The sequence below is a fragment of the Scyliorhinus torazame genome, chromosome 2 (assembly GCF_047496885.1).
Source record: "Scyliorhinus torazame isolate Kashiwa2021f chromosome 2, sScyTor2.1, whole genome shotgun sequence".
Taxonomy (NCBI): Eukaryota; Metazoa; Chordata; class Chondrichthyes; order Carcharhiniformes; family Scyliorhinidae; genus Scyliorhinus; species Scyliorhinus torazame.
The window spans coordinates 201,038,919-201,052,534 of NC_092708.1; the positions used below are offsets into that span (position 1 = coordinate 201,038,919).

The window sequence follows — 13,616 nt, forward strand, 5'->3', positions numbered from 1 at the left end:
AAACTAGAGTAGATGAAGTTTGCGCTGAGAGGATCGGCTCAAGGGTTCACCAGACGGTGGCAACCGTTCCTCGACTACCTAGCGGAACGTTAGAGGGAAGATAGATGGCCAGCAGCAGCAACCCAGGGGAGAGAGGGAGGGGGGGTAAATTGTTTTGGTTTTTGGAGGGGGAGAGGGGGCGGGGGGGGTTATTACTTAGTGTTATTTGGTTAGTTTACCATGTTAGTTAAACAATGTTATATTGCAGTTATCATGTTACCCTTTTTTTTTGATTTGTAAGGGAAAAAATTGTGTTTGAAAACTTTAATAAAATATATATTTTTTAAAAAACTAGTCTGTGGGACAGCGCTCCCAACTTTGGCACAAGCCCCAAATGTTAGTAAAGGAGGACTTTGCAGGGTTGACAGGGCTAGGTTTTCCGTTGTTGTTTCCGGTGCCTGGGTCGATGCCGGGTGGTCCGTCCGGTTTCATTCCTTTTTTGTGTTTTCGTAGCAGTTGAATACAACTGAGTGGCTTGCTGGCCCATTTCAAAGGGCATTTCAGAGTAAACCACATTGCCGTGGGTCTGGAGTCACATGGCCAGACCAGGTAATATGGCAGATTTCCTTCCCTTATTTAAAAAAAAAAACAATTTTTATTAAAGGTTTTCATAAAATATCAATAACAAAATGGGAAAGAAAAAAGAACCCAACAGGGTTAAGTACAAAACACAATCTAAAAAAGCAACCCCCCAAACCCCTCCCTCCCTGTACATAAATAATAAATTAATATTAACACCGCGACTTAACACAACAGGTGTATACACCCCCTCAGACCCGCCAGTGTAAATAACATAAACAAAAATAACGTAAACCCCCCCCCCCCGAGCTGCTGCTGCCATTGACCAATGTCTATCGTTCTGCCAGAAAGTCTAAGAATGGTTGACACCGCCTAAAGAATCCTTGTACCGACCCTCTCCAGGCGAATTTCACCCTCTCCAATTTAATGAACCCTGCCATATCGCTGATCCAGGATTTCAGGCTTGGGGGCCTCGCATCTTTCCACTGAAGAAGAATCCTTCGCCGGGCTACCAGGGACGCAAAGGCCAGAATTCCGGCCTCTTTCGCCTCCTGCACTCCCGGCTTCTCTGCCACCCCAAATATTGCGAGCTCCCAGCCCGGTCTGACCCGGGCAGCACGGTAGCCTTGTGGATAGCACAATTGCTTCATAGCTCCAGGGTCCCAGGTTCGATTCTGGCTTGGGTCACTGTCTGTGCGGAGTCTGCACATCCTCCTCGTGTGTGCGTGGGTTTCCTCCGGGTGCTCCGGTTTCCTCCCACAGTCCAAAGATGTGCAGGTTAGGTGGATTGGCCATGATAAATTGCTCTTAGTGTCCAAAATTGCCCTTAGTGTTGGGTGGGGGTACTGGGTTATGGGGATAGGGTGGAGGTGTTGACCTTGGGTAGGGTGCTCTTTCCAAGAGCCGGTGCAGACCCGATGGGCCGAATGGCCTCCTTCTGCACTGTAAAATTCTATTCTATTCTATGACCCTGGATCCTACCACCCTCGACACCGTCCTCGCTACGCCCTTCCAAAATTACTCCAGCGCTGGGCATGCCCAGAACATATGGGTGTGATTTGCTGGGCTCCCTGAGCACCTAACACACCTGTCCTCACCCCCAAAGAACCGGCTCATCCTTGTCCCGGTCATGTGTGCCCTGTGCAGCACCTTAAACTATATGAGGCTGAGCCTCGCGCACGAAGAGGAAGAATTCACCCTCCCTAGGGCATCTGCTCACGTCCCCTCTTCGATCTCCTCTCCCAACTCCTCCTCCCACTTCCCTTTCAACTCCACCACCGAGGCCGCCTCCTCCTCCTGCATCACCTGGTAAGTTTCCGAGATCTTCCCCACTCCCACCCACCCCCCCGAGAGCACCCTGTCCTGTACTGTGTGTGGCAGTAGCCGCGGGAATTCCACCACCTGCCGTCTGACAAACGCCCTTACCTGTAAGTACCTGAAGGTGTTCCCCGGGGGGGAGCCTGTACTTCTCCTCCAGCTCACCCAAGCTCGCGAACTTCCCGTCCACAAACAGGTCCCCCAACTTTTGTATCCCTGCCCTGTGCCACCCCTAAAACCCACCACCTGTTCTTCCTGGGGTGAACCGGTGGTTCCCCCGTGATGGGGTCCATGCCGAGGCCCCAATGTCCCCCCATGCCGCCTCCGCTGCCCCCAAAGTTTGAGGGCCGCGGCCACCACCAGGCTCGTGGTATACCTCCTTGGAGGGAGCGGCAGCGGCGCCGTTGCCAGCGCCCCCAGACTCGTATCCACACAGGACGCCGTCTACAGCCTCTTCCATGCAGCCCCCTCCATCACCCACTTGCGCACCATCATCGCATTGGCGGCCCAGTAGTCCCCACAGAGGTTGGGCAGCGCCAGCCCCCCCCTATCTCTACTCCGCTCCAGGAACACCCTTCTCATCCTCAGAGTCCCTCGCGCCCACATTATACTCCTGTTAACCTGCCTGAAAAAAGCCTTTGGGATAAACACGGGGTGGCACTGGAACAGGAACAAAAATCTTGGGAGCACCGTCATTTTGATTGACTGCACCCTACCCACTTCTTGAACTCCTCCATTTGCTCCACCAGCCTTGTAAAGTTAAGCCTATGCAGGGCCCCCCAGCTCCTGGCCACCTGGACCCCCAAATATCTGAAGCTCCTCTCTGCCCTTTTTAGTGGGAGCTCGCCAATCCCCCTCTCCTGGTCCCCTAGCTGAACTACGAACAGCTCGCTCTTCCCCATATTGAGCTTGTACCCCGAAAAGTCCCCGGATTCCCGAAGGATCCTCATTACCTCTGGCATTCCTCCCACCGGGTCCGCCACATACAGCAGCAGGTCGTCCGCATAAAGCGACACCCTATGCGCCTCCCCACCCCGCACCAACCCCCTCCAGTTCCTCGACTCTCTCAGTGCCATAGCCAGGGGTTCAATCGCCAGTGCAAAGAGCAGGGGGGACAGGGGACACCCCTGTCTCGTCCCTCGGTGCAACCGAAAGTACTCGGACCTCCTCCTATTTGTGGCCACATTCGCCATCGGAACCTCATACAACAGCCTAACCCACCTGACAAGCCCCTCCTCCAACCCGAACTTCTTCAGCACCTCCCACAGGTACCCCCACTCTACCCTATCGAAGGCTTTCTCAGCATCCATCGCCACCACTATCTCCGCCTCCCCCTCACTCGCTGGCATCATGATAACGTTCCGCACATTCGCGTTCAACTGTCTCCCCTTCACAAACCCCGTCTGGTCTTCATGGATGAACTGTGGCCCTCAATCCTCGTGGCTAAGACCTTCGCCAGCATCTTGGCATCTACATTTAGCAAAGAAATCGGTCTGTAAGACCCACATTGCAGGGGATCCTTGTCCCGCTTCAGGATCAAGGAGATCAGTGCCCGGGACATCGTCGGGGGTAAAGCCCCCCTCCCTTGCCTCATTTAAAGGTCCTAACTAACAGCGGGCCCAACAGGTCCATATATTTTTTATAGAACTAGACCGGGAAATCGTCCGGCCCCAGTGCCTTCCCCGCCTGCATGCTTCCTATCCCTTTGATCAGCTCTTCCAGCCCAATCGGGGGCCCCAGTCCCGCCACCAGTCCCTCTTCCACCTTTGGAAACCTCAATTGGTCCAGGAAACGGCCCATCCCTCCCTCCTCCCGTGGGGGCTCGGATCGGTACAATTCCTTGTAGAAGTCCCTGAAGACCCCATTGATGCCAACCCCACTCCGCACAACGCTCCCTCCCCTGTCCTTAACTCCCCCGATCTCCCTAGCTGCGTCCTGCTTCCGAAGCTGATGCGCCAGCATCCGGCTTGCCTTTCCCCCATACTTGTAGACCGCCCCCTGGGCCTCCCTCCACTGCACCTCCGCCTTCCTGGTGGTCACCAGGTCGAATTCGGCCTGGAGGCTGCGCCTCTTCCTCAACAATCCTTCCTCAGGCTCTTCTGCATACCTCCTGTCTACCCTCACCATCTCCACCACCAGCCTCTCCCTCTCCCCCCGCTCCCTCCGCTCCTTGTGGGCCCTAATGGAGATCAGCTCTCCCCTCACCACCGCCTTCAGTGCCTCCCATACCATCCCCACTCGGACCTCCCCGTTGTCGTTGGTCTCCAAGTATCTCTCTATACTTCCTCAGACCCGCTCGCTCACCTCCTCGTCCGCCAACAGCCCCACCTCCAAGCACCACAGCAGGCGCTGGTCCCTCTCCTCCCCCATCTCCAAGCCCTCCCAATGCGGGGCGTGGTCCGAAATGGCTATTGCCGAATACTCTGTATCCTCTACTCTCGCTATCAGTGCCCTACTCAAAATGAAAAAGTCGATTCGAGAATAACCCTGATGGACATGTGAGAAGAATGAAAATTCCCTAGCCCCCGGCCTTGCAAATCGCCACGGGTCCACCCCTCCCATTTGGTCCATAAATCCCCTCAACACTCTAGCCGCTGCCGGCTTCCTACCCGTCCTAGACCTGGAGCGATCCAGTGCCAGATCCAACACCGTGTTCAAGTTTCCCCCGATTATCAGGCCCCCCACTTCCAAGTCTGGGATCTGACCCAACATACGCTGCATAAAACCCGCATCGTCCCAGTTCGGAGCATACACATTGACCAGTACCACCCTCTCTCTCTGCAACTTGCCACTTACCATTATGTACCTACCGCCATTATCTGCCACAATGCTCGACGCCTCGAATGACACCTTTCCCACCAAGATCGCCACCCCTCGATTTTTGGCATCTAGCCCCGAATGAAACACCTGACCTACCCCCCATTTCCTCAGCCTTGCCTGGTCTGCCACCTTCAGGTGTGTCTCCTGGAGCATAACCACATCCGCCTTGAGCCCCTTAAGGTGCGTGAACACGCGGGCCCGCTTAACCGGCCCATTCAGTCCCCTTACATTCCAGGTTATCAGCCGGAGCAGGGGGCTACCCCCGCTCCCCCGCCGACTAGCCATGACCCCCCCTCGGCCAGCCACGCGCCCGCACCCCACACACGGCCTGTTCCCCACAGTGGCATACCCCCGTCTCGACCCCCCCCCCTCGCTCCAGCTCCTCCTTGACCTTAGCAGCAGCAACTCGGTTCCCCCCCACTCCCTCCCGGCTAGGACCCATCCTAGCTGGTTTACTCCCCCCATTGCACTTCCGCAAGTCAGCTGACTCCTGCTGACCCCGGCCACTCCCGCCTCCCCTTCGACTCCTCCCATTGTGTGACACACCCTACTCTCCCGCTCCCCATCCACAGGCTCTCCCCCTCCCCCCTCCATTCTAAGCGCGGGAAACAATCCTCATTTCCCCGGCCCCGCCCCCCTCCCCACTCTTCGGCGCGGGAAAAAAGCCCGCGCTCGCCACCTACCAGGCCCCGCCACCAACCAAAACAGTGCCCAACCCGCCCCATCCACCCTCCCCAACCCGAAAGAGAAAAAGAAACCCAAAACAATGCAAAGGCCCCCCTTCCGAACCTAAAATAGGCATAACATATCCACCGCGGTCCTCAATCACCCATCCCGACCCTCAGTCTGTGTCCAGCTTCTCGGCCTGAACAAAGGCCCACGTCTCCTCCGGAAACTCAAAATAATGGTGCCGGTCCTTTGTAGGTAACCCACAGTCGCGCCGGCTGCAACATGCCAAACTTCACCCTCTTCCTGCGCAGCACCGCCTTCGCTCGATTGTACCCGGCCCTCCTCTTCGCCACCTCCGCACTCCAGTCCTGATATATCCTGGTTTAGCACACTGGGCTAAATCGCTGGCTTTTAAAGCAGGCCAGCAGCACGGTTCAATTCCCGTACCAGCCTCCCCGAACAGGCGCCGGAATGTGGCGACTAGGGGCTTTTCACAGTAACGTCATTGAAACCTATTTGTGACAATAAGCGATTTTCATTTCATTTCATCCGAACCTCCGCGTTCTCCCACCTGCTGCTGCTCTCCTTCTTGGCCCACCTGAGCACACTCCCGATCGACGAACCGCACCAGCACCGCCCGCGGAGGCTCGATAGCCTTGGGCCTCCTCACCAACACTCTATGGCCCCTTCCAGCTCCAGTGGCCCCTGGAAGGACCCCGCTCCCATCAGCGAGTTCAACATGGTGACCACATAGGCCCCCCCCCCCCCCAACGTCCGGCCCCTCCAGCCCCTCCGGGAGGCCCAGAATCCGCAGATTCTTCCGCCTCAACCGATTCTCCATCTCCTCGAACTGCTCCTGCCATTTCTTGTGGAGCGCCATGCCTAAGATCTCGTCCTCATTGTCAGAGATCTTTTGTCGAGCCTCTCAGATCGCCACCCCCTGGGCCGTCTGTGTCTCCAGCAGCTTATCAATAGAAGCCTTCATCGGCTCTAGCATGTCCGTTTTAATCTCTCTGAGGCAGCGCTGGATACCCTCCTGTTGCTCCTCCGCCCACTGCCTCCACGCTGCCTGGTCTCTGCCCGCCACCATTTTGTCCTTCTGGTCCACCACCACCTCTTGTGTCGCCCCGCTCCTAGTTAAAGCCATATACTGACGGGGGGCTATTATTAACTCCTTCCCACACCGGGAAACGTCGAAAAAGTGCCCTTGGGGGCCCTGAAAAGAGCCCAAAAGTCCGTTTTTGCGGGAGCCGCCGAATGTGCGACTTAGCTCCGCATAGCCGCAACCGGAAGAGCTCCGCATAGCCGCAACCGGAAGTCCCGCGAGGGAATCCTTTTGGCGGTGTTCGCCTCACCAATCTGCCCCAAAAAGTCTGTGGAAACTCCTGAAAAAGGTCTGAGAGTCCGTTCCAGACGGGAGCTGCCGAATGCGCGACCTACTCCTCCATGGCCGCCACCGGAAGCCTCGTCCCCGCTTCTTCAGTGGCCTTGGTAGATCTTTTCACAGTTGTTCCCTCTGCTGCTAGAATTCACCTTTAATAGAGGCCCTCAAGTCAGCTTGCAGCTTTAAACTTGCCCTTCCCTGCCTGCATGCTGGAAGAGGCTCTGTTTATCCTGCAGTTGCAGCCAAATCTTTTACTGTTTCTGCCGGGTCTGGTAACCAAGAGACATACCATTCCTGGGGGACACTGTCGGGGGAATGTTGCAGTCTTCTTCCCACACCGGGAAATGTCAAACAAATGCCGTGGGGGCCCTGTAAAGAGCCCAAAAGTCCGTTCCAAGTGGGAGCTACCGAACATGCGACCTAGCTCTGCATAGCCGCAACCGGAAGTCCCAGATTTCCTTCCCTACAGGACATCAGGGAACCAGATGGGTTTTTACTACAAAATTTGACTTTTAATTCCAGGTATTTTATTGAGTTTAAATTCCATCACCTGCTGTGGTGGGATTCAAACCTGGGTCATTATCCTGGGGTCTGGATTACCGCTGTGCAGTAGATCTGAGTATTAGTCATGTGGGTTGAGAGAGAAATATTAGCCAAGTAAGAACTCACCTCCATTTGTTCAAGAGAATGCTGTGGGATCTTTTACAATCAACTGAGAGGGCATTACGGCTGATCGCAAATGCTTTATTTTAACCGAAACTTTAGAGTACCCAATTCATTTTTCCAATTAAGGGGCAATTTAGTGTGCCCAATCCACCTACCCTGCACATCTTTGGGTTGTGGGGTGAAACCCACGCAAACGGGGAGAATGTGCAAACCCCACACGGTCAGTAACCCACAGCCGGGATCGAACCTGGGACCTCGGCGCCGTGAGGCAGCAGGGCTAACCCACTGCGCTACCGTGCTACCATGCCTCGACTCTATTGTTTAAAAATATATATATATTCTAGGCTTTTGGTATTTGTGGCAAGACATTTATTGCTCATTCATAACTGTCCTGACAATGTGAAGCAGTTTGATGCAACTGCTCAGGCATCACAAAACCACTACGTTGATGGGGCCTGGAGTCACATAAAGGCCTAAATTGGAAAAGGACAGCAAGTTTCCTTCCCTAATGGGAAGCAGTTGGGCTTTTATAACAATCAGATTTTATGAACTGAATTCAAAGTTTCAAACTGCAGTGTTATGATTTGAACTCCTGACATCGAGTTTAACCTCAGCAGTACCCTACCATGTTCATTTCACTGGTACATTACCATTTTCAAACTTTTCACCCTTTGCAGGTTTCAAAACAAGCGAAAGAGTTCCTGGAGTACATCTCTGAAGAGCCGCTTATTGATGTGCAGCAGGATAATCCGCATTTGTATGAGCATGTGGAAGCACTGGCAACTGTCCTCCGTTTGCGTCAGCAGCTAAAATCACTGAGAGCATACTTGTTCAGCTGCAGGGCCTCTGTGGCAGAAGATTTGCGCAGAAGGTATGCTCCCTAAATCTACTCCCAGTTTTGGAATAAAACTAGTGTATAGTGACTGTTTCATTCACTGGATGTGTGGACTATTGGTTAGGCCAGCATTTATTGCCCATCCTTAATTGCCCAGAAACAGTAATGTTGAGCCATATTCTTGAACGACTGCAGCCTGTGTGCTGAAGATACTCCTTTTGTGCAGGTCGGGAGGGAGTTCCATGATTTTGACCCAGCAACTATTAAGTGACAGTGATCTATTTCCAAGTCGGAAAGGTTTGTGACTGGTGGTGTTCGCATGTGCTTACTGCCCTTGTCCTTCTGGTGGCAGATTTTGGAAGTGCTATCAAAGAGGCCTTGAGTTGCTACACTGCATCAAACGTAGATGATAGAAACTGCAACCACAGAGGGCCAGTGGTGGAGGGAGTGAATGTTTATGATGATGTGTGGGATGCCACTCAAGCAGGCTTCTTTGTCCTGTATGGTGTTGAGGTTTATGAGTGTTGTTAGAACTACTTATTCAGGCAAGTAAGGATTATTCTATCACATTCCTGACTTTTTCCTTGTTGGTGGACAGGATTTGGAGTCAAGAGCAAAGTCACACACTGCAGAATTCCTTTCCTCTGATCTGCTTCTGTCATCACAATTTCCATGTGGTTGGTCCTGTTAAGTTTCTTGTTAATGTTGCTGATACGATGATGGTAATGCTGTTGAATATCAAGGCGAGGTGGTTAGACTCTTGTTGCAGATGGCCATTTCCCTGCACTTTTGAGACATAAATGTTACTTCCCACTCATCACCCAAGCCTGAATGTTGTCCAGGTCATCTGTGTGCTGATATGGACTGCTTCACTAGCTGACCAGTTGTGAATGGAACTGAACATTGTAATCATCAGCGAAAATCCTGACTTCTGACCTTATATTGGAGGGAAAGTCAATGATGAAACAGCTGAATCTGGTTGGGCTTCAGATGCCCAACTGAGGAACCCCAGCAATAATGTCCGGACTGAGATAATTAGCTTCCAACAAACACAAGCATCTTCCTTTGTGCTGGGTAAGACTCCAAACAAACAATGGAGAGTTTTCCCCGATTCCAGTATTACCAGGGCTTTTGTGATACCACACTCGGGCAAGGCAGTAATCCTCATCTTTAGAACTCAGCTTTGTATTCATGTTTGGACCAAGGCTGTAATGAGATCTGGACCAGAGTGATCCTGGCAGAACCAAAACTGAGTATTGATGAGCAAGCTATTGGTGAGGGAGTGCCACTTGATAGCAGAAACAAACCTTTCCATCAGTTTGCTGGTGATTGAGTGGCTGATGTTGGTTTCAATTGGTTGGGTTACCTCATGCTGCTTTTTTGGATCAGGCTAACCTGGACAATTTTCCACTCTTATTGGGTAGATGCCCAGTGTTGTAGCCATATTAGAGTAGCTTGTCTAAAGGCACAGTTAGTTCATGAGGACAGGTCTTCACTATAGCCAAGATGTTGCCAAGGCCCATAGCCTATCAGGGGACTTTAGCCGCTGTGGATTCCAGTGTTACAGTTTTGTAATATACAAGCAGGATATCCTGGGCAGTGCTTAGGAGAGGTTGCATGAAAGTATGTCTGTATTAATTCTCCTCTTTGCATGCCCACCATGTTAGTCTCCTTGGTAAGTAACAAAGTAATGTGACTCAATAATTATTGAAAGTCATTTCTATATATATTTTAGATGGTCTCTATCTTTCTCTATATTCCTGTCTGTGTGGAAGCTTCTGGCATGTATGCCTTCTTTACCGTTCCACCTTCCTTCTCAACATTGGTTGTTTTGTCTTTTCGGTTCCGGCTTGCTTGCACCTTGCAACTCTCCTAATGCCCCCCCCCCCCCCCCCCCCCCCCCCCCCCCCAGGTTGCTGCGAAAGACTTTGTGATTACCACCTGTGCCTCTCCTCAAATTAGTCCAGATTTAAGATTCAATGATGCAGTATAGAAATGCGCTTGGTAGGAGCACAGGTCAGATATGTGGCTAACTGCACTGTGCGACACTACAGCATGTTCCATTTACAGTGTACCATAAGTGCACTAAAACATCCCACGGGTGCTTCACAGGACAGAAATTAACACTGAGCCACATAAAAAACTATGAGGGCAAATGATCAAAAGCTTACTCTTGTGATTTTTAAGGAGTGTCTCAAGAGGGAGAGAGAAATGGAGAGATGGGTTGAGAGAGGAAATTCCAGTGTTTAGGGCCTAGGCAGTTAGCGGCCACCAGTGGTGGCATGTTGGAGATTGGGCATGCATGAGAGACCATAATTGGAGGAATGCCGAGATCTCAGCAGATCAGAATCCCAACAGTGCAAAAGGATGCCATTCGGCCATTGAGTCTGCACTCACCTCCGAAAGAGCATTCAGGCCCACTTCAGCCCCCCCCCCCCCCCCCCACCCTAGCCCCTACACCCATGCATAATGCACCTAATCCACACATCTTTGGACCCTAAAGAACAATTTAGCATGGCTAATTGATCTAAACTGCACATCTTTGAACTGTGGGAGGAAACTGGAGCTCCCGGAGGAAATCCATGCAGACTCTGAGAACTTGCAAACTCCACACTGGCAGTCACCCAAGTCCGAAATTGAACCCGGGTCCCTAGCGCTGAGAGGCAGCAGTGCTAACCACTGTGCCACCCTGTCGAATTGTCAGGCTGAAGGAGGTTACAGGGAGAGGGAGGAGCAAGGATGTGAAGGGATTTCAGGTTAAATTGTTGCTCTTTTTAGCCTTAGTTTATTAGCTCTGATTACGTCACCTTTGCTCACGAGTCGCCAGGTATCTTTCTGATACCGCCACGTGGTTCACGTTCAAGTTATGATTAATACGTCAGCACACCGCTTAGAAAGATTGAAATCAACGGTCATTTATTATATACAACAAGTAATGTTTATACAATAATCCTACTATCTATATAATAAACCTATCACTACTGGCCAATACTTAGCTTTAGGAAGGGCCCACCAGGTCAGGGAAACGAATGGCTTATCGAATCGGATCTGGCCCGCGGGATTCAAAAGGCTGATACAGGTCGATGGCTAGGAGTCTTTATCGGATAGCGATCGCTGGATTCAAACTTACAGTTGCCGGTTGATGTTCTTGCAAAGGTCTCAAGCAGGCGAAGAAGGGAGAGAGAGCGATCTGAACTTGGCCCCTCACTTTATAGGGCCCAGGGGCTTCCCGCCTCCCGGGGCGGCCCTTGACCCTGAGTCCCAAGTGATTGGACTTGTTCCCAATCACTGGGTTCGATACGTCCAATTGCGAGGCGATTCCCCGATCGGGGAGTGGTCATTCACCTGCCTTTGTTTCGGCCACTGCAGGCGCTGACAGGTCTGGCCCGGTATTCAATTGCTAATATGTTGCAATTGTTCCCGGGGATAGCCGATTAAACTGCAGATGTCTGGGTTGATGGGCTGTTAAGAGTCCTGAGTATAACTGCAAATGCCTGGGTTGATGGGCTGTTAATAGCCCTGAGTATCGATCTGGGCCGACTTCCCCAGAGCCGAATATGATATTCTGCCTGCAGCTGTCCGTTTGTGTCTTGTTACCTGCTTTTCCCATCAGCCTTTCCGATTAACCATTTTAAATCGGGCTTTGGCCAAATTAATCGGGAAGCAGCCATTTTACGTGGCTACATTCCCGTCTTGTGATCCTAACGCGAAGCGTGAAGGATCACATAAATGTTGTCCTCTTCGTTCCCTGACCGGGGAGGGGCACCTCCTACATGGCCACTACTCTGACCCTAGCTATGCACAAAAATTTACCTAAACAATTCTTGAGGGCGCTATGTCAGGCAGGGGCATGTATCAAAAAAATAAAACTGGGAACCTCTAATTTTACCTCCATACTCTATACTCACTAAACATTGCATTATCCTATCTTCCTAAAACATACAACAACAATCACAACATTTAATATACTCTTTCCTGGCTTGGCAGTCAAGCTCAGGATCATACATTTTTTTTAATGAAACGTTTTGTACATTTATTTATTTACAGTAATAACGCAAGTGAATACTCTTTATTCTTTATAGGTCGCGAGGGTCTGGGGTCTGGTCATAGCCGAATATCGGGGATCGGATCCGATATACCGGGGTTCGAGCGCGGTACGCTCTCCTTTTCCACTTGCGGAGGTGCATGGTCTGTGCTGCACAGCAGAGTATGGCCAATGCTAACAGTGCCTCAATGACGTACGATAAAGAGTACCAAATTATGAACTTGGCACACCAGGATAATGCAGCGTGGCTGGTGACTGGGCCCTCGGTACTGCGGGGCAGTGAAACATTAACGGCAGGGGTGTTTGGAGTAATGGGGTCCGTGTTCCCGCGCAACCAAATGTCCAAAAAGATGTTGAGCACGATGACCGAAGTCCTCATGGTTGTCCTCTTTCTTTTCTTTCTCTGTGTTCGCTGTTTTTCTCCGGTCTTGGAGCTTCTGGAGTTCTGTAAGACAAGCATAGTATCTGTAACTACCTTGGTTTAATATCCGGTGTGTTAGTGTGTCTGTCCTTCTTGGGGCCAATTAAACCCTTATAATTGGTCACAATATGTGACTTCTCCCCCATTTTTCTTTTTCCAAAACAAATGTTAGGACACGGCACACTTCCCAATGGTGGACCAGTGCTAAGTTTAGCATCCAAATGTTCTAGGATGTAAATAGCATGTGGCGGCAACCCAAAGCTTACCTAAATAAATAAAACTGTTTTTGAAAGGAAACGGTCGAATGAGGTGCGTATGGGCCGCGACGGGTAAGATTTGGATGGAGTCCCCGGGTAGGACGGCTACCAATACCATATGTCCCCTATCCGAGCGTTTTTGACCAACGGGGGGGTCCCCAGGCAGGGCGGGTCTCACGCCGTTTCTCCACTGCCTGAGCAACCGACAAGAACGGACAAAAATGTAGTCATCATGGTGGGGTTGCTGTTCTGAATCTTTCGACAAATCAGAAGAGCAGTTACGATCGGGCATCTGATACCCAAACAAGTATCAGCTGAAAAGTTAGTTCCGCTGAACAAGAGTCTGGTGGCGGTGGGTGTCTGAGGCAAGTCCTTAGAGGTATCAGCCGAATGGGCGTGTGGCCGCGGTGGGTGTCAGTGGGAAAAAGTTCAGGTGAATGGGTGTGTGGCGGTGAGAACATTCTCCTGTTGGACGAACAACATTAAACGAACATACAAACAACGGAAAACATCCTGCAGGTTCCATCAGGAAGGACAACACTTTTCACCAAGTGTCTCCTTTAAATCATCATGTGGACACCTCAGTTCTCTGTTGCGAACAGGGTCGCAAAGGGGTTGGCGGCTTCGGAGTCAGACCCGAGGTC

General features: G+C 51.5%; 1 protein-coding gene across 2 annotated transcripts in view; it reads left to right on the forward strand.

Moving 5' to 3' along the window:
• Positions 1-13,616, forward strand: part of plekhm3 (pleckstrin homology domain containing, family M, member 3) — a 181,950-nt gene that overhangs the window by 90,484 nt on the left and 77,850 nt on the right. For both annotated transcript variants that reach the window (XM_072482654.1, XM_072482645.1), the window contains exon 5: positions 8,092-8,285. In XM_072482654.1, coding sequence (XP_072338755.1) covers positions 8,092-8,285 — 194 coding nt within the window. The remainder of the gene's footprint in view (positions 1-8,091; positions 8,286-13,616) is intronic.